Source organism: Carya illinoinensis, chromosome 7 (assembly GCF_018687715.1).
Source record: "Carya illinoinensis cultivar Pawnee chromosome 7, C.illinoinensisPawnee_v1, whole genome shotgun sequence".
NCBI classification, from domain to species: domain Eukaryota; kingdom Viridiplantae; phylum Streptophyta; class Magnoliopsida; order Fagales; family Juglandaceae; genus Carya; species Carya illinoinensis.
In genome coordinates this window covers 5,334,207-5,356,197 of record NC_056758.1, presented here as the reverse complement: position 1 = coordinate 5,356,197, position 21,991 = coordinate 5,334,207, and the positions used below count along the sequence as shown (strand labels likewise).

At 40.7% G+C, this 21,991-nt stretch overlaps 1 protein-coding gene across 2 annotated transcripts; it reads left to right on the top strand.

Moving 5' to 3' along the window:
• The first annotated feature begins 992 nt into the window (after positions 1-992).
• LOC122316914 (transcription factor bHLH18-like) lies at positions 993-3,728 on the top strand. Of its 2 annotated transcripts, XM_043133760.1 has the most exons (5): positions 993-1,060; positions 1,553-1,629; positions 1,718-2,320; positions 2,805-3,176; positions 3,420-3,728. In XM_043133760.1, the coding sequence occupies exons 2-5, from the start codon at positions 1,594-1,596 to the stop codon at positions 3,492-3,494; spliced, it is 1,086 nt and encodes a 361-aa protein (XP_042989694.1). In that variant the 5' UTR covers positions 993-1,060; positions 1,553-1,593; the 3' UTR covers positions 3,495-3,728. The 2 variants fall into 2 exon arrangements, with proteins under 2 accessions (XP_042989694.1, XP_042989693.1); XM_043133759.1 differs by lacking the exon at positions 993-1,060 and having other exon boundaries at positions 1,067-1,629.
• The last annotated feature ends 18,263 nt before the right edge of the window (positions 3,729-21,991 follow it).

Below are 21,991 nucleotides of genomic sequence, written 5' to 3'. Positions count from 1 at the left end.
TTTATGCAGCATAATCATTTAAAAAAATATATATATTGTCAGAGACTGATCCACAAATTGAAAAGAGATAAACTTTATAAAATAATTGATGACACATTCTAAATAAATAATTTAATATATCAATTATTTAAAATTTAATCTCATTTGATCACACAGTTTAGGTGTAGTATATATGATGAGATATTTTGTTAAAAGTTATAAAATATTATTATAATATAATTTTTTAATATTAATTTTATTTTAAGATTTAAAAAAATTAAATTATTTATTATATTTTATATAAAATTTTAAAATAATTATAATAATTATATGAGATAAGATAAAATAAAATAAAATAATTTAATTTTACGTAAGCTAACCGGCCTAATTCGCTTCTTTGAAATATTGTATCAGGAAAACAAATAAACAAGCATATTTAGAAAAGGGAAAATACTAATTGAACCATATATTTGTTCCATAAATTTGATCGATTGAGTTTTTCATTTTATTTTTATTTTTATATTTTAATTTTACTTAATGATTAAAGAAGTAAATATTAATAAATAAATATATTTTTTGTATTTTTTAAAAATATTTAAAACTGTATAAAAAATAATTAAAATAAAAGAAAAAAAAATTACACTGCATCGATAGTTTCATCAGTACTCCATCGGCCTTGGTACCATCGTCCTTAGAAAAGAAATTTAACGTCGAGAGCGCGAAAGACATAGCAACAAACGAGTAACGTGCCGAGCCGTCATAATATGTCCGTGCGAATACATGGGGCCCTTAGCTGGCGAGCAAAAGTTGAGTATTTAGTAAAAGCAGATGTGGGGATGATATTATATCTGGAAAATGTGGAGGAACTCATAGTTTGACCAAATAACCGAGAGATCTAGGAAAAAGCCATTGTATGAACAGTAAGGAGAATGAAGGCCATCATATTTTCACACGTGCAAATACAAGTTTTTAGGTACGCGTACATTCTATATAAAGTCTCAAAATTCTTTCATGAAGTAATATCTGACCTTGAAGGTAAAGAAAAGCTACGGTACTAGTACTGGTCTTAGATCTCTTGAAGGTAAGCTTTCATGATGAACTAGTATCTCTTCTGGATCTTTAATTTGGAGGTGCAGATCACTGATGGTTCTCTTTCTTTCATATGTAACATCCATATAGAAGTCGTTTCTGGCCTTCAAATATGGTTTTTCTTCATTTAGTTTTGGTGGGTGTTCATTCGATCATAAATTTAAAAGGAATATTTAAGAATTTGGTGGGTGTTCATTGCGCCTTCAGATATATACTTTGGCGGATATATTAGGATTTAAAGCAAATGGTAAATAAAATAGCTCCTGGTTTTTCCTCCTCTTCATTCTTTTTTCCTATTTTTTTGCTTTCTTTTGATTTGTTCTTACTTCTGCAAGGATTTTCCATCTTCTCCATACATGATAAATGATTGGGATCATAATGATCTGTCAGTTATCAATATATATCTTAAAATATATAAAAATTGAGAATTGCTTTCTTTTTCCCTTAGAATTTAAGATTTCGGTGGCTCGTCCATTTTTCCTAGGTATCCCGCAGTTCATCTCTAAGGAATATAAGGGTGCTTCAATGGAAATCTCGTCAGCCAAATGGATATCAGAACTGGTAATATTAATACGCATCTTATACCATTTTCTTTTTTCAAGCTCCTTCGGGTATTTGGATAATTCTTTTGGAATGTATTATTTAACAGACAGTGGAGGACCCCAATTACTTCAGCCATCAATACGACTTGAACCCTTTCGATTACTCACTCGATGGTTTTGATCATGATTTTCAATCTATTTCTGCTGAGAGCTACTCATCTTATCCAGTTCTCAAAACTCCTAAAAGCATACACACCTTTAATGTTGGGGTGGGAGAAAATCCTCAGACCGGCATGGATCAGAGACCGGCAAAACTGCTCAAGACTAGCAGTTGGAACTCTTTCAGCACCAACCGTATTGCTTCGAAGGCTCCAGCTTCTTCCTCCTCGTCGCAGTTGATTTCTTTCGAGAACTCGGACTCGCCTCCGGCCTCTTATCAGCAATTTTATGGTCTAGACTGCACCATGAACCCAAAGAACGAGGCAGGTTCTGATCATGGAAATAGGAGTTTCCCCCCAACTTTGATTTCTGAGAAGCCCTCTAAGATGCAAAATTGTTCACCAAAACAAGAGCAGTTCCCCAAGAGGGTCGGTTCAATGACTAGAACTCCATTACATGCCCAAGATCACGTAATAGCAGAGAGAAAGCGCCGAGAAAAACTCAGCCAGAGGTTCATAGCACTTTCAGCCATTGTTCCTGGCCTAAAGAAGGTACTTACTACGGCCTGTTAATACATCTCTCTCACTGTTTCTTGGAGGGTTCATTTCTTTTGAGTACCCATTAATAAACTTCGTCCAATTAATCATTTTTAAGGCATTTTTGCTTCGTAGAATGATGAGAATCAGGCGATTATGTCGATCGCTCTCTTGGATGTTGCCCTAATTAACAAGATTAAAGTACGAATCCTTTTAAACAAAAAAGAGGCAATGAAACTGTCTTAAATTAGAGGTGTTATTAATATATCAAGCGGAAAACGGTACTTAGTTGGAGATGTCCTCACTCCTCAGCATTCATTAATTCTTGTTATTTGGAAAACACGTACGATCCACTGATGAGCGTGGAGCTAGACGTACACTCGGATTATTATCTGAATGAATATCCCATTGGTGGGAACCCAGTTTATATTCCTGAGTTCACTATGATTTAGGGAAGCTAAAAGGGAAGTGTTTAAGCATGTTAATGTTTTGTATGCAGATGGACAAGGCTTCTGTCCTGGGAGACGCTATTAAGTACTTGAAACAGCTACAAGAACGATTGAAGATACTGGAAGAGCAGACTGCCAAGAAAACAATGGAAACGGTGGTTTTTGTGAAGAAGACTCGGATCTCGGCCGATGATGACACCTCTGCATCTGATCAGAACTCCGATAGCCACTCCGATGAGCCACTCCCTGAAGTTGAAGCTAGACTTTCGGAGAAGAATGTGCTCATTAGAATCTACTGTGAGAAACGCAAAGGATGCACCGCAAAGATACTAAGCGAAATAGAGAAACTTCACCTAACTATCACAACTAGCAGCGTCTTGCCATTTGGGAATTCCACCGTTGATATGACTGTTGTTGCTCAGGTAATTCATTTCACTTCATATTGATATTTCCTATGTAATTATCGATAAGAAACGAGTTTGATTCTATAAGAAACGAGTTTGTAGCTGTTACTCATCGCTTGCCATTTTGGAGAATAGGCAGGGATATTGAACTCGCTCGTTTGATTCTATAAAACTGTTATTCATTTGACATCTCTAGAAATTTCTAATTTTTTGAAGCCAGACGTACATGAGAAATGTTACAAAAACTTGTCATTCTTGCAGATGGACGTTGATTTCTGCATGACAGGGAAAGATCTGGCGAGAAACCTACGACAGGCTTTGCTGAAACACATGTGAAATTGCAAGTTGAAAACTCGAAGAACTGTCAAATGTTTTTTTCTTTCTTTTTTTAGAGTCTTCAACACATCAGAAACGTGGGTTTATCGATGATGAATAAGCTCTACTTGCAGACAAGTCTCCTTTTATTTTTTTCAGTGTCTTTCTAGAACCTCTTGAGATAAACGAAGGCCTGTAAACCTTTCACTGTAATTATTGTTGCGAGACTCAAATTCGGGGGCAGGGTTTTTCACCTTTTCTCGTGGCTTTTTGCGTGGTTGAGCCCATGACCATGTTCAATTACCCCTGCGTTGTAAACGAGGCTCGCAGCTTTTTGAGAGGGTTTTTTTTAGAGGTTTTAATTGACTTTTGATCAACATCACCTCTTTTTTCCCTCTTTACGGTTTTTCTTCTGCACTGAAGAACAAGTTAGAGACTTTTTTCTCATAGAGGTTTTCTTAATATATTTGTGATCTTGTCCTATTAGAAAAATTCCTCTGTATCTACGTACCGACTCAATTATTTTCTGACAATTATTTATGTTGGAATAATTTTGATTAATATATGTTTCTTCATTGTGAATTATATATACAGTTGCTTTAATTTTATTATTTTTTATTCATTTATTCCTTGAGACAGCCTCATCCTCATCCTCATCCAACCATACTGAGCAGTTTTTTGTTTCATGGTAATGTGATGTGTTTTATTTCTTTTATTAATTGGGATGTGACACACCGACCATTTTTATTGAGTATATGAACAGTGAAAAATGTTAATACTAATATAATTAGTACATTGGAGGCACATCAATGGGTCCACGTGGGTTCTTATAATCAGATTATAGGTAAGTTTGGAGACAAACTTAGACCCACAAGAGATTATATGATCTTTGACTTTGACTCTATCGCCCTTAATACGTAGCCGTATTGCTTTACTCTAATTTGAATATCACCGTCTTTGCTTATTAATTGGAGAAAAAGCAGTAGGAGAAGAAGGTGCAGATGGAAGCTCACTAGATCTATTACCCTTAAAAATTTAAATTAATGTTTACTTGTATTAAAATAATATATTTTTTAATGAAAAAATGAAATATATTGAGATGATGAGTGTTATATAAATTAATATATAAATTAAATAATAAAATTTAAGTATTTTTATCAACTTAAATTTTTAGAAAAAATTATAATTTCACATAATATCAATAGACATCATTTGGTGGGTTTGAAATAATTAGTTAAGATTAAAGTTGATTTCCAGAAATGAGATGAGTTGAAATTAAAGTTAAAAGTGATCGAAATAAAATATTATTAGAATATATTTTTTTATTAGAATTTGAAAAGATTGAATTGTTTATTTTATTTTATATAAAAATTTAAAAAAATTATAATTATTAAATAAGATGAGATAAGATAAAAAGTTTTGTAAAATTGACTTAGGCATACTGCAAGTATTTTATTACTACATAATAAATATTATGTTTTTCAAAATTCAAACACATAAAAGTAAAGGTTGAAAGTAATTCATAATTTCTGTTTTTCAGATGTACAACCAAAAAAAACAAAAGAGTAGGCGGTAGGCTACCCACTTAAGGACCAGTACTAGTCCTTTTGCGACGAAATATTGAAGAAAAGAAGCTCAACTACTTCCGTTTTTTTTTCTTGGTAATGAATGGTGGTTATTTTTAATGATAATACTTATTTAAGAGTATATAAAAAAATAAATAATATATATGTATATGAAAATTCAATATTGATTTATGATTAAAGCATATGTTTTAAAACTGATCAAGTTTCCATAAATTCTTCTTAAAAGAAATGGCCAAGATTAGATTTCAGGAGATGAATGGCCGTGGTCTTCCTTCAAATTATGATAAAAACAAATCATAAAACTATCTTGCCGTCCATCATTTTTTGGGAAAAAAAAAAAAAATCTCTAGTACAAGCTCTATTTGTTTGCCGAGTTCTATTATATATATATAGTTTTTTTGTGTATTTTTTATGCACGTATTAATATGATTGGTTAAAATAATTATTTTATATTAAAATATATAATACAATCAATTATATTAATAAAATATATACAAAAAAATATACAAAAATAATTATATATAAAAATTTTGCTGCATTAAATATTTTGCAACTAATATAACGGTGATAGATGAAACGGTACCAACATATCAAACCGACCAAAATTGGCCGGCAGTTATTAAAGGTGACCCAAAAAAAAAAAAAAAACCCAATAATAATTTTATTTTTTTTTTCTTTTTTTTTAAAAAATCCAACATTTAAATTAAAAAAAATTCACAAGGAACAATATAATTTTTCTTAAAAAAAATATTTATGGAAAAAAAATGTTAGATGTAATCCACTAATTATTCCAGGAAGAAGTACTACACAACAATAAAAGATGTCGATATTCAAATTGAAAAAGGAAAACACGTGTTATAATTAGATCGATGCACGTTTTGGGTAGCTACCTAATCAATTAATGCAATAATTCTTGACCAGGTTTCCCGGACTTCGGCTGGACTTTTGACCCAAATGCTCCACTCCAAACAAATGGTCGGTGATGATCTTACTGTTCATCGCCTTCATATTTTTTTCGTAATCACTGTTTTTTTCTTAAGTTTTACACCTTAAAACGCTCACTACACACCTGAAAACAAAGTACATCTTGGGATTAATGTTCTCATTACGTTCCCTTTCTTTGACGAGAGATATATTAAAAGGATCGAACATTCACATGATGATTGACATTTGGTACAATAATTTTAATAGAGTACACGTACGGAAGATTACTACACCCTCTCACAATGAAATTATGAAGTCAATGTGTCCATTTGTGGGTGTTTTTTATTTTAAAAAAAAAAAGACCCTGCCTGGAGACTCTATATACCTGTTATGAGTTTAATATATGTGAAACGCTGCTAGAGGGTCGGGCTATTTAATTGAGAATAGCAGCCCTCCAATCACAACTTGCCACGTCAGTAATTCTACCTAAAGTACAATAAACCTTATCACACTAGATCTTCATGAATTGGAGACACCTTCATCCTCACCCTGCAATACGATCACTTTAACAACTGAAACAAAACCATAAATCCAAACCGATTGGCTCGCCGCGTTTTCATCACCCATCTCTTCATCATTTTTTTCCCATTGAATCATGGCATTGTCAAATTCATCTACTAGGCCAGAGCCCAGTTTTTTGCAGGCAATTACATACTCTCAATTTCTCTTATCGCAAAAACACACTCAAATCCAAACTAAGACTTGAGTTTGGACTTCTCCTGTCGTTCCCGTTGTTCCAGTCGTTCCCATCATTCCCATGGTTGTTTTTGTCTGTCGCCATCTCCCATTCAGAGTAGCCCATATTCTGTCGCCTATCTCCCCGTTCAAACCAAATTGGTTGTCGCCCATCGCCATGTTGGACACCGTCATTGTTAATGGATCACATTAGTGGATTGGTAGATTCACAATTTCTCTTAACACAAAAAAATACCCAAACCCAAACTACACGGAATATCACAAAAAATTACCCAAACCCAAAAATCATTCCAAATTGCAATCATTATTATCAGAAAGCTGAATATGTAGAAGGTTTCAATTCCAAGATTTTATTGGCAACCAAACAGACACAATCCAATACCTCACTCTCACAGAAACCCCAAGTTTGCTATTTTTTTTCATCTTTTCATTTATTTTCTCCCTAATGAACCATAGGAAAAATAGGGGATGATGAGTTGAGGAAATTTATGATGGTCTGGTGTAAATGGGTGAAGGAAGTGGATTGGATTTCGAAGAGATGGGACTTGAAGGGTTCCACAGCAGAATTGATGGCCTCTTTGACGGCATTCTGGTAGAGTTGCGCTTGTTGGATGCTATGCGAGAGTGCGAGCTCCATCCAGGGGGGTGCCACCGTCTGGGTCAAGCTTCGTCCGTGCATTGTTGTGGGTCGAGCTCCGTCCGTGCCACCGCCTAGGTCGAGCCCATCGATGCCACCGTCTGGCTCGACTACCGTCGGGAATGAGTGTGGGGACAGAGTTGAAGACGAAGAAGTGAGGGAGGGTTTGAAAACGAAGGAGTGAGGGGTGTATGAGTCTCAATCAGGTGTATGCAAATGCAGGATAAAAATAATAAGCAGCTTACGTGGCATCGGGCTATTGGAGGGCTGTTCTTCTCAATTAAATAGCCGGACCGCTTTCCAGATTAACTCTTTATATATTGATCTAATCTTTATAATGGGACATTATATTATGCCTGAAAAAGCAGTGGTTCTACACAACACTACACCTAGAGGGGGGGTGAATAGGTGTAATCTAATTTTTATGGCCTTTTGAAAATTAATCAAACAAGCAGATAATAAATGAAACAAATAACACAAATAATCAACACATGATTTTGTTCACGGAGTGGAAACTCATTTGAAGAACCTCTTCAAAATCTAAAACCACTCCGGGTGTAAGACACCACCTCAAATCCACTATAGAAACTTTAGTTTGTTACAACCAATTTAGAACACTCACAAAGCCTTTGTAGTAGCTAAACTTGGCTTGCAACACCACGAGTGACCCACTCGATCTCTACACGCATGTAGTGTCGGAACTCCGACCTTCCTATAGCTTCCCACGAGAACCTCTCGATCTCTGCATCAACGGCAGCTCCGGACTCTTCCGGCCAACAAAAATGTCCACTTCAATGGACTCAAGTAAAAGCTGATTTTTGTGTATGTTGTGGTGGAGAAATGTTTTTCCAAGAAAGAATCAATCAATTGGGGGAGAGATTGCTCTAAGATGTTCTTGGAGGCCCTTAGGGTTTTTGCTCTGATTCTCCACACATTAGAACAGAAGCTAACATGTTCTATTTATAGTTCCCATCAAATGAGGCGTTCAAAACCCTACATTGTAAGTGATCTGGAACATTGGCTCGAGCGAAGGGTCGAGCGAAGGTCGAGCGCCGAAATCTACCTGAGTTCGCTCGAGCGCCATGTCGAGCGAGTATCGAGCGGTCGACTCTGCCTGAGTTCGCTCGAGCTCAGTGTCGAGCGAGGGTCGAGCGACACACTCTGCCTGGGTTCGCTTGAGCTCAGTGTCGAGCGAGGGTCGAGCGGTTGAATCTGCCTGAGTTCGCTCGAGCCGTATGTCGAGCGAGGGTCGAGCGGTTGAATCTGCCTGAGTTCGCTCGAGCCGTATGTCGAGCGAGGGTCGAGCGGTTGAATCTGCCTGAGTTCGCTCGAGCGCTCTGTCGAGCGAGGGTCGAGCGAAGTCGCTTCTTTTGACCAATAATGAGCACACTTCAACCCCACTTCAATCCTTCCGCAACAACACTTGTTACAACACTATTTTACACAGGTTTTCACAAGAATATGCCAACACGCTCATTTTTCCCTCAACAATGCCGTCTGAATTTATCTAATTAATTTGATCGTTTATGTATTTTATTTATTTTTTATTTAATAATTAAAAAAGTGACTATTTATATATTTGTTTGGAACGTGTCTTACTTTCAATCTCCCACAACTCAACTGTTCTTCTTTTATGAAACTCGAGGAAGCTTCTCTTGCAAATACTCCGATGCTAAAGTCAGTTCAAGAGATTATTCTTTTAAACCTTAAAGATCACCTATATATAGGCTCGTTTGTCATACATATCTCATCTAGAATTTACTGAAACAGATCAAGGCTTAGGATTTTGAATAATCCTATCAGTTCTTGTTGTTTTTATCCTTCCGTTAAATGTGGCGTCATGTATGTCTCTTTTTGAATTTCTTTTAACCATCCCTTCATGACTTTTGGGCTCATGCTGGGCCCAAACTCTGGGCTTCTTGGTGCTTAATGTATTATGTGCCATTTTTATATGCTCCAGGACCCTCCGGTTGGAATGGTCCCTCCAACTACTCCGTCAATTCTATTCGTCTGCTGATAGATGAAATTTATTTTCGACCAATCTTGTCGCTGTGAAAGAGCTAGGTGTGACTGCATGGGTTTGGGTACTTGGAAATTATGTAGACATGGTCATGAGCCCAAACAACCCACGACCTTTTTGTGTTTTCTGGCCCGTTACACCCTCTGGCCGTTTTATGTCATTTCCTTCCCCCCATAAAGATTTGGTTACGAAGAACCGTAGATTTGATATCATTTCCCGCTATTGTGGCAGAGAAGACAGACAGTTTATTTGTGCTGGTTAGTCTTCTTGCAAGTTACTTTTCTTTCCGTTTGGCCTTTCGCATTTCACTACCTTTCAAAACTTCATTCTTTTCCCTGTCTCTCATTCCTTCTCCTGTTACGTTCTCTGCCTCTTCATTTCTTTGCCTATTACGCTCTCTGCTTATCCTACTCTTTTCTTGCTATTTTTTTCCAATTGATTTTAATGGCTTCTTACGTTGAAGGCCAGGTTTCTGAAAACCCCTTTGCGATCCTTGAGGATACAGTCTTCGTTGGGTACCGGTGGCATTCATGTCTCCAAGAGAAAAATCTTCCCATGATTAGGGAGGACTATCGTATTCCTGAGACTGTTGTCTTAAACCTTCCTGAATATGGAGTTTGTGATAGCGAGGGCTTTGCCCTTAGAGTGGCTATCCCTGTTTCTCATTTGCAGCACAAGTTGAAGCTCCCTTTTGGTCGCCCTCTCCGCGACCTTTTGGATCTCCTCAACCTCGCTCCCTCTCAAATGCACCATTTCGCGTTGAGGACGTACCTCTGTGTTTGTATTGTGTTTTGCATGACTTTGGAGCCTCTCAGGGACCCTTGTCCTGATTTGACTGCCTGAGAGTTTTTGTTGTTCTATAACCTGAGGGAAACTTCAAGGGCAATGTCCTCGGCTTTCGTAGAAAAGATGACGGGCAAACGTTGGCCCGATACGAGACTCGCCACTCCAATGCCAAGGTATGGACCACTAGGTTCTTTTATGTCTCCAGCCAAAATTGGAAATAGCCCGGTACGGAAGAAGTTTTCCATGATTTCCCAATTAAAACGATTTGGCACCCTCTTCCCGATGAGAATGATCTATGGCGTAAGATGACGACCCTGTCGCGTAGTGAACTGGCTCAAATCGCAACAGTTGATTCTTGGGCCAAAGCGAATCTAGAGGTGCTCTGGATTGACAACTTGCTGACCATCGCCCACATTGATCGGTTCTTGAAGTCTCCCAACCGGTCTTTTGTTCAAGGGCGCGACTTCATGATTACAGACACCATTCCTCCTTCCTTGCCGAAGTCCACTAAGAAAACCGCAAGGTCTGAACCCTCTAAGCGGAAGAAGCGTTTGGAAGAGGAGGAGGAGGAGGAAGAGGCCGCCGAAAAGAGAGAAAAAAAGAGCAAAAAGAAGAACGATGGAGAAAAGGAGGTGGTCGCCTAGAAGAGAGAGAAGAGGACCAAGAAGAACAGAGTAGGCTGTCGCCAAAAGAAAGCTCACTCTAGAAGTTCCTCTCTGCCTTCTTTTGCTCTACAGGAGACTCTGGCGCCCTCCAAGGGCGCCCAGGACTTGGTGCGGCAAGAGGGCACTCCTTCTTTTGGGTCTCTGCAACTGGCCGCTGCTGAGTCCCTGTTGCCCCAACCAGAGGTCCTTGTAGTATCTTCGAAGGAGGGCCACAGACAGGGTTCTACCCCGCCTAGTACCACTAAGCCCTCCTTGCCGCTGTCGTCCCTGTCGTTGCCACGTTCTCGCAGCCTAAGGGACGTGGAGAGCCCTTTTTGGCCTAGCTGCCTCCCCCCAGGCCGTGTCTGGGACATAACAGCCCGCCCCAACACCTGTCCCCGTTTTTGAGTTTCCTGTGTTGACTAGCCGGGCGAGTTAGTTTGAGTTAAGCGCTAGAGTGGTTGCATCCCTCAATCTCGACTAAATCACTTCAGTGGAAGCTTGCTCGCCCCCTTCTACTACTGTTGCCCCTGCAGAGGCGGCCACTGTTTTGCCTATCGGCAGCCACGGGGAAACGCCAGGTGCCTTACTTGTGGATGAGGCAGAAGACGCCCAACTTCCCCAGAGAGCTTACCGGACACCATCTCTGGGGGAAAAACCCCTTCGACCATTGGCAGTGGGCGACTTTCTCTTCCTCCTACCCATGCCTCCTCTATTGGCGGAGATACTGACTATTTCCTTGAGGAGGAGTGGGAGAATTTCTTGGAGGAAGAAGCCCGCCTTTGTGATGCTGACTTGGCTTAACCACCACCTCCTCTGCCCCATTTGCGCTTGGCTAACCCATCGGGGAGGACGATGGCTCCGTCTGCGAGGCTCGAGGGAGAAAATCTTTCAGTCCCTGGCGAGATCATGAGGGGTGATACTAGTGGTGGTGGTTCTTCAACATCAGCCCACTCTCAGGCAGAGGCCATTGCCCAGATGGCAAATCGTCTGAAAAATTGGCTTTCTGAAGTATTATAGTTTGTGTCATTTCTTGTATACACTTATTTCATACCTTTGCCCCGTTTTTTTTTTTATTTTCATGTTGGTGACCTTTTTTTCTTTTTTTTTTTTCTTTTTTGCAATGGATCAATGACTTGGTGGCATGGATTGTTGCCGACCGTGCCCATCTCGAGGAGGAGGTCAGGGGGCGTCGCCAGCTATGCTACATAGCCAAATGTGCCTTGGAGAGTTGGTAGACTGATAAGGTTAAATTGTTTGCTCTGGCCGAGGATAGGGAGGAGCTGAAAATCCTACTGGAGCAACCCGAGAGCTACTCCCACTTGCAAGGTGATCTGGAGATACGCGAGGCTGAACTCCTCACGTAGTGTGAAGCAGCCCGCCTAGCAAACGAGGCCAAGGCCGACTTCGTCTCATCAATTCTCCTTTTGGAGAGGGACTCTGCCAGGCGGCAACTTTTAGAGGCTCGGGAGAGTCTTAAGGCTGAGAGCTCTTGTCTAAATTTCGAGCTTGCCGCCCGTAATGAGGCATTGTCCTCTCTTGGTGGAGACCTAGCCCATTCTCAAGAATGCTGCAAGTCCTCCGAGGAGAGTCTTCGGGAGGCAAACTTGGCCCTTGGAGCCAGCCAGCGGAGTTTGTTTGAGAAGGAGGGAGAGCTGACTGCTTCTCGGGAGGAGGTCGCACAGCTTCTCGACCAGTTGGCCCATGTCCTTGCTAGAGGGATGATGGCTTTGCTTTTGGGCATGGCTGCGGCATTGAGAGGTTAAGGGACCGTCTTCTGGCTGATCCTGCCACTAACCTCAGGATTCTTGACCAGAATTTGTTCTACTCCGAGTGGTTGACAAGTTCGGGCGGAAAGAGATGCCCGATATTTTTGCTAACGTGCCTAGCTTTCCCGCCTGAAGATGCCCCTTGAATACCCCTTCCCTTTTTTGTTAAGCTCATTTTTTGTATTTGATTGTGAAGAACAACATCGTTTCTTGATATATGTTATACATTTGTAATATTGGACTTTGGTTTGCTCTGTTGAGCGTTTTTGGCTTCTGTGTTTCTTTGCTTGTCGTCTTTTGAATGGCACCATAAGCTATTGAGGTTTGCCTTTGGTGTTTAAGGTCGACGTGGTCTGAGGACTTACGCGCCCCTATTTTTCATGGCACCACAAGTTGTTAAAGCTTGCCTTTGGTGTTTAAGGTCAGCGTGGTCTGAGGACCTACACACCCTTTTTTCATGGCACCACAAGCCACTAAGACTTGTTTTTGGTGTTTAGGGTCGGCGTGGTCTGAGGACCTACGTGCCATTTTTTCATGGCACCACAAGCTGCTAAGGTTTGTCTTTGGTGTTTAGGGTTGGTGTGGTCTGAGGACCTATGCACAATTTTTTCATGGCACCATAAGCTGCTGAGGCTTGCTTTTGGTGTTTAAGGTCGATGTGGTCTGAGGACCTACGGGCCCCTTTTTTTCATGGTACCACAAGTTGTTAAGGCTTGTCTTTGGTGTTTAAGGTCAGCTTGGTCTGAGGACCTACGCGCCCTTTTTTCATGGCACCATAAGCTGCTAAGTCTTGTCTTTGGTGTTTAGGATTGGCGTGGTCTGAGGACCTACGCGCCATTTTTTCATGGCATCACAAGCTGCTAAGGCTTGTCTTTGGTGTTTAGGTTCGACGTGGCTTGAGGACTTACGCGCCCTTTTTTCATGGCACCACAAGCTGCTAAGACTTGTCTTTGGTGTTTAGGGTCAGCGTGGTCTAAGGTCCTGCACGCCATTTTTTCATGGCACCACAAGCTGCTAAGGCTTGTGTTTGGTGTTTAGGGTCGGCGTGGTCTGAGGACCTACGCACCCTTTTTTCATGGCACCACAAGCTGCTAAGGATTGTTTTTGGTGTTTAGGGTCAGCGTGGTCTGAGGACTTACTCGCCTTTTTTTCATGGCACCACAAGCTGCTAAAACTTGTCTTTGGTGTTTAGGGTCGGCGTGGTTTGAGGACTTAAACGCCCTTTTTCCATGGCATCACAAGCTGCTAAGACTTGTTTTTGGTGTTTAGGGTCGGCGTGGTCTGAGGACCTACGCGCCCTTTTTTATGGCACCACAACCTGCTAAACCTTGTCTTTGGTGTTTAGGGTCGAGCGGTCCCTGACCTTTTTTGCCCTTTTTTCATGGCGCTTATGTTTTCCCCTGGGAACGTTTTTCTCTGTACAAAACTTTTTAATGAATGAAACGGAATATACTTATAAATAGTGATGTCTCAAACATTCAGACAAAAATAAAGATAAGGGAGTTTAAATTAATGAGTACTACAAAAATCATTGATAAAATTTCTTCAAATGCTCTGCGTTGTGGTAGTTCCTTACCCTCGCTGTCTTTCAATCTGTACAATCCAGGCCGGTTGTTGGCTACTACTAGATAAGGACCTTCCCATCGGGGTCCCATTTTTCCCTCGCCTTGGGTAGTTACCCCACTCTTCTTCAAAACCAGGTCACCCACTTTAAAGGTCCTGGGCCTTACTCTTTTGTTGAAGTACTGCGCGGTTTTCCTTTTTTCCTATAGCATTCGAGCCTCGGCTATCTCTCATTCTTTTTCAAGTAAGTTGATTTATTCTTCTATCTTTTTGTCATTCCGAGTACTCGAGAAATGGCTTGTTCTGTAGGTTGGCAGCCCTACTTCCACTGCTGTAACTGCCTCGCATCCGTAAGTCAGAATAAACGGGGATTCCCCTGTTGGAGTTTTTGCTGTAGTTCTGTACGCCCAGAGTACTCCTGGCAGCTCGTCCGCCCAATCTCCTTTCTTCTCCGCGACCTTTTTCTCGAGGATTGAAAGTCATGCCTTGTTTGTCACCTCAGCTTGACCATTTATGTTGAACCCAAGGTTTCAAGTTTCATGTGATTATAAATCTACACATGGATTTTGATGATAACAAATAAATTCAAAGAATAAAGAAGTTTCAAACTCAAGTTGTCCACATAATGCAGTCAAGCACATCAAAGAACCAAGCATGAGAAAGAAGGAAACAAGTTCACATTAAAGGCATAGAGTAATGTTGTAAATCTCTTAAAATTCGAAATTAGGATTAATGCTCAAAATTAATATTTTATCATAAAGTATTAAAATATATTTTCCACATGAGCATGAATATTTTTGAAAATTAAATTTGAAAATTTTGAAAGATGATTGATTGTCATCTTTTACATGTGCATGCCTTGATTAAAGGGTTGAACTTTGAAAATATTAAAGATGATTGATTGTCATCTTTTACATGTGCATGCCTTGATTAAAGAGTTCAACTATGAAAATATTAAAGATGATTGATTGTCATCTTTCACATGTGCATGTTTTATTTGAATATTTTCAAAAGTGATTGATACTTTTTTAGACTTATACAAAAGGTACATGATTTTGTTTGAAAATTTTAAAAAGTAAAGTGTGCTCCTTTTGTCATATACAAAAAGTAAAAGATTAAGTTTGAATTTTTTGAAAAGGAAAGTGTGCTCTTTTTGTCATATACAAAAAGTAAAAGATTAGGTTTGAATTTTTTGAAAAGGAAAGTGTGCTCCTTTTGTCATATGCCAAAAGTAAAATATTAGGTTTGATTTTTTTGAAAAAGTGAATGATGTTGTCTTTGACAATTGAAAAAGAAGAACCTTTTATTTGAATTTTTTGAAAAAGTAAATGATGTTGTTTTTGACATGTTAATCTTTTTTAATTTGAATACGAAGTCTCATATGCCTATAAATAGATCATTTGAGAGCTTCACATTTACAACACCAAGAGCATACCACATTTATTCAAAGCTTTCATTCTCTATTCTCTAAGTATTGAGCCTTAATCCTTGTTCATTTTGAGAGATATAGTTTGCGCTGTATTGTTCTTATTTCACTCATTGAGGAGTGTTTTCTGATAACCTACCCACTATCAGCTCTTGTATCAGAAAAAGGGTGTGTATAACCCTTGTGTGTGTAGAAAGTATTTTACACGGGGAATAGTTGAATCACCACGTGTAAGGTGATTGCAAGTGTAGAGGGTGTTCTACACGGATCCTTTGTAGCGGTGTTGTTCAAAGGTGTAATAGGTTTCTATCTCCACCTGAAGGAGGTTGAATAGTAAATTTGGGAATTCTCAAGGGGTAGCTTGAGGCGAGGACGTAGGCAGTGGGGCCGAACCTCGTTAACATACTGAGTTTGCTTCTCTCTTACCCTTACTCTTTATATTTATTGTTATTTCATATTTTGTTTATATTTTATATTATATATTTGATTTATAATTGTTATTTTTTTAATACAACTCAATTCACCCCCCCTCTTGTGTTAGTCATCTGGGCAACAATTTGCTTGGGGTGGCTTGGGGAGGAGTACTTTGCCTTGATCCTTAACTCCGTGCACCATTCTCTGTAGTGATCTGAGTCGAACTGGCGCCCATTATTGGTTACAATACTATGGGGAATCCCAAACCTACAGATGACATTCTTCCACTAAAATTTTGTCACGGCTTTGCCTGTGATTGTTGCCAACAGCTCCACTTCTGCCCATTTTGTAAAATAGTCGATGACGACTATCATAAATTTCCCACCACCTTTTCCTGGTAGGAAGGGTCCCATTAGGTCTAACCCCCCACTGGGCAAATGACCATGGTGCTGTTATTGATGCTAATTCCTCCGGAGGGGCATGCGGTATAGGTGCGTAAGTCTGGCATTTTGCACACCTCTTAGCGAACTCCCGCGCATCCCTTAGAGCATTAGGCCAGTAATACCTTGCCCGGACCGCTTTCCTAGATAAGGTTCTTCCCCTACTGTGGTTTCCACATATCCCTTCGCGTATATCAGCCAGGACATATGGTGCTTCTTGTGTGGAGATGCATCACAATAAAGGAACAGAGAAACCACTTTTATAAAGGATTCTATCGATGAGTAGAAACCTAGCTGCCCTTTTCTTTATCTTTCTTGTCTCTTCTCTTGCTTTTGGCAATTTTCCTCCATCCAAGTACTCTACTATACTGCTCGCCCAATCTAGGGTACTTGACCCCAGAACTCCTACTTCGATGCCCACAACTGGGACCTTGACGACCATTCTCTCGACTGGCCATGGTAGGGGTACTTCCTCCCCTCCTGATGCCGCTCGTGTCAATCTGTCTGTGACCTCGTTTTCCACCCTTGGTATCTGAGTTATAGCAAAGTATGAGAAGAGATCGCGTAGTTCCCAAACTCGTGCCAGATATTTCTTCAACTTTTCGCCCTTTGCAGCGTACATGCCCAAAACTTGATTTACTACTACTTGTGAATCCGACCTGGCGTCTGCTTCGGTTGCCCCAATCTGGGCGGCCACAGACAAACCCGCTATCAATGCTTCATACTCAGCTTCGTTGTTTGTTACTTTAAACGCCAGTGTGACCATGTAATACCATTCCTAATCGTCGGGGCTCAGTAAATGTATTCCCAGGTCTCCGCCTGTTAGGCAGGACGATCCGTCTATAAACAATACCCAGGGCTTTCTTGACGGTGTTATCACCTCTTCATGGGGATAATATGAGAATTCTGCTACAAAACCCGCCATTGCTTGCCCTTTTATAGCTTTCTTTGGCTCGTACTCTATATTGAACTCACTTAGCTTGATTGACCAACCTATCAGCCTCCCTATACAATCTGGCTTCCTCAGTATTTTCGCCAATGGAGCTTCTGTCAGTACCTTCACTGCATGGGCCTGGAAATAAGGATAGAGCTTCTTAGCTACCACTACCAAGGCAAATGCCAACAACTCAATTTGAGGGTATCTAGCTTCTTCTCCTCTGAGTGCTCGACTCACATAATATATTGGATGTTGCACGGATTTTTCTTCCTTTATGAGGACGGCGGATACAGCGTGCAGGGAGACTGCTAGATACGCATAGAGTACATCTCCCTTCTCTGGTCGCTTTAAAATGGGTGGATTGGCCAGATACTGTTTTAAATTTTCGAACGCTTCGTCTCACTGTTCATTCCAAGGATGTACCTTCCGCAGTATTTGGAAAAAAGAGAGGCACTTGTCTGTTGACCTAGCTATGAACCTTCCCAGGGCGGCCACTCTCCCCGCTAGTCGTTGAGTCTTGTTCAAATTCTTTGGTAGCTTCATATTAATTAGGGCCTCTATCTTATCTGGAGAAGTTTCAATTCCTCTCTCCAATACGATGAAGCCCAAGAATTTCCCTAACTGGATCCCGAAAGTACATTTCGATGGGTTCAGCCTCATCTTGTAACGGCGTAAGACTCCAAACATCGTTCGTAAATCCCCAAGGTGCTGGGCAGACTCTTTACTTTTTACTAGTAGGCCATCCACGTAAATCTCTATAGATTTCCTAATCTGTTCCCTGAATATCCGGTTTACCAGCCTTTGGTAGGTCGCCCCTGCATTCTTTAATCCAAAGGGCATGACCTGGTAGCAATACAGCCCTCGATCTGTGATGAAAGATGTCTTTTCTTCACCCGCTGCGTTCATCCGTATCTGGTTGTAACCCGAATATACGTCCATGAAGCTCAACATATGATGCCCCATTGTAGCATCTACAATGACGTCGATGCGTGGTAAGGGGAAGCTATCTTTCGGGCAAGTCTTGTTTAAATCTATGAAGTCTACGCACATTCTCCACTTCCCATTCGCCTTTTTTACCATGACAATGTTGGATAACCATTATGGGTAGTGGGCCCCTCTGATGAAGCCGATCGCGAGCAACCCTTCAACTTCTTCACTAATGGCAACGTACTTCTCTGCGCTGAACGATCTCCTCTTCTATCTCACTGCCTTGTGTGATGGGTCCACGCCTAAGCAATGCTCAATGATGCCATTGTCTATACCGAGCATTTCTTCATGGCTCCATGTGAAGACATCCCTGTGTTCTACCAACAACTTTATTAGGGCTTCTCTATCTGTTGGTGGGACTTGTGTCCCGATTCGGGCAGTTGTCCCGGGGTGGTCAGCGTACAATGTCACAAGTTCCAGAGGTTCGTTGACTTCCTCATGTTGCTGAACTTGGTCATCCCTGACTTCTATATCTTTCTCGCAAGTTACTGTCACAGGTGGCGACAGAGGCGGCAAGGCCCCATCCTGTCTTGCGACCGTGCAGACTTCCTTTAATTCCTGCATATAACATTCTCGAGCCAAGGCTTGCTCGCCTCTCGCCTCTCGCCTCTCCCACGCCGCCATCTGTTGGGAACTTCATCTTGAGGTGGTAGGTGGACGTTACTGTTCTCAAATGGTTGAGTGTCGGTCTGCCCAGTATGGCATTGTAAGAGGAAGAAGCTTTCACTACTAAGAAGTCGGTCATCGTGGTTGTTGTTCGCTCCCCCATGCCTGTAGTTACTGGTAGCGTGATCGCCCCTACTGGCTGGATGGTATCCCTTGAGGAACCCTTTAACAGCATAGGGGAGAGCCTCTATTTTCCAACATCAATCCCCATTTTGACAAACGCCTCCCAGAACAGTATATCAACTAAGCTCCCATTGTCTACTAGTACCCGCCTAGTTGTGTAATTAGCTATCACGAGTGTTATTACCAGAGCATCGTCACGTGGATATATGATTCCTTCCCTATCCGCCTCGTCGAAGGATATCACCATTCTCTCATTGCCGAGCTTTGGTTGCTTGTGTACTCTATCCGCCACGAACACATCTTCATATATTGCCTTCCGTGCATATGCCTTTCGGCTAGACATGGAAATACCACCCCCCAGCAAAACCTCCGGCTATGGTCTTTATTTCCCCTATGGGCGCCCTGTTTTGATCGTTTCTTAAGGGCGACCTCACCCTCCTATCCTGGTGGTTATTGGCATGGCGCCTTCTTTTAGGACTGAAACTCCGCCTTGCTTTTTGCCTAGCCTCCTGTCGCCTTTTAGGTTTTGACCACTCTGCGACCATTCGCTCCAACTCGCCGGTTACTGCTAACTCAACGACTCTCTTTCTCATGGTCATGCAGTCCTCAGTCTAATGTGAGCTCGTCTAATGGTACTTGCAGTACTGACCGGCTGTTTTGACAGGACACCGATTTTCCTTTTCTCTTTCTCCTTCTTGTACGCTCAGATTATTGTGCACTAATCTGAGGTTGCGATCTGATCGCCCTTCCCTCGCTCTTTCTCGCCTACTAGGATTACCTTTCTTGTCAGCCCGCTTGTTTCTCCGCTTGACCCGAGTATCTTCTTTACAATGGTCCATCAAAGCCTACAGAGTATCTTCTGCATTGACAAAATCATCTGCCCTGTCCATGAACTCCTTGAGGGTGGAAGGAGTCCTCCGGGCCAACTCTGCCATGAAAGGACTGCATGGCCATACCCTTCTTAAGAGGGCGGCCAGAGTGATCTTCTCATCTTGGTCATTCGTCGTTAAGCGCTCCTTGTTGAAACGGGCTAAGTAGGCTTTTAAATTCTCATCTTCCCTTTGCTTAACCATTAACAAGTAGGCAGCTGGGCACCGACGTCTTCGGCTAGGCATAAACTGAGTCAAGAACTGCTTTGCCAGTTCCTCAAAACTATCTATCAACCTTGGTCTAAGGGTCCCAAACCATCCTCGAGCGATCCCTTTCAGGGTCAGAGGGAAAGCTCGGCATGCAATCTCTCCTTGAAAACCGTGAAGCGTGATGTGAGCTTTAAAGTTTTTCAGATGATCTACCGGGTCCTTGGACCCATCGTACATATCGATCTGGAAAACTTTAAACTTTGGTAGGAGAGGTACAACCATAATATGGGCGCTGCAAAGCAAGTCTGTTTGGTGGAGCAGACTTTCCACCGAGGAAGAACTGCCCATCTTCTTCACCATCTCTTCATATTCTCCCGCTAACTCTTTCAACTCATCCTGCATCCTTTCTTTCTCTTCGCGTTCAGCATCCTTTTCGACCCTACAATGTGCTTCTTGCTCACCTTGCTCAATGTGAGCAGGCACATCGTCATTATGAGAATTGGCATTCATTTGTTTCAAGTTGTCGTTTTCTTTTTGCAAGACTCCCATGGCCTCCAGAGCTTATTTCAACTTCTCCTCTGCTACTGCTTGTCGCGCTTCCATAGATGATGGTTTGGCGTCCATCGTTCGGCTTGCTACTTAGCGTGTTACAATTGTCATGTGAGAACCACGCTGAATCACAAGATCCCACAGACGGCGCCAAATGTTTGGGACGTGTCTTACTTCCAATCTCTCACAGCTCAGCCGTTCTTCTTTTATGAAACTCGAGGGGTGTTCCTCCTACAAACACTCCGATACTAAAGTCAGTTCAGAGAGATTATTCTTTTAAACCTTAAATATTACCTGTATATATAGGCTCATTTGCCGTACATATCTAATCTAGGATTTACCGGAACATATCAAGGTTTAGGATTTTGAATAATCCTATCACTTCTTACTGTTTTTATTCTTTCGTTAAAGATGGCGTCATGTATGTCTCTTTTTGAACTCCTTTTAACCATCCATTTGTGACTCTTGGGCTCATGCTAGGTCCAAACTCTGGGCTTCTTGGTGTTTAATGTATTATGGGTCCTTTTTATATGCTCCAGGGCCCTCCACGTGGAATGGTCCCTCCAATATTGATATTTTTTTTAATTTTAAAAATATTTAAAGATGTTTAAAAATTATTTTAAATTATTTTTTAAAAGATATATAATTTACATTAGAGGACACATCCAGTGATTAAGTTTGAATGGCATAATAGCACTATCCTTTACACAAGAATAGGAGGATTTTTAATTAATTGGTAATAATCTAATTGGATTGTTACAAAAAATTCGTTACCATTGTGTTTAAACTATAACACGTAATCAAAATTCTTAGATGAGTTTTCATATGTTATTATTATATGTCTCGCAAATAAGGCGGGAAATGAATCAGTTTGTTCAATAGTCTGCTCGATACTCGTCTAGTACTTAAACTCAAATCGAACTCAATTTCTCAAAAAAAAAAAAAAAAATCGCCTGTGAAAGCAGATACCCACTCGATTAGTAAATGACACATATCCAAAAAAACTCGACTCGACTCATTAAGGCCTGATTGTTTATGCCCGAGTCAACTCGATTAAAGTTCATTCATATATTGATAGTTATATACATATACCTATGTATTAGCTAATATTAATACAAGTATAGCACTTTTATAATTAAATATATAATATGTAACCTAATAACTTATGTCTATATATTAAATATACTTCATAGCTATATTTTATAATTTGTA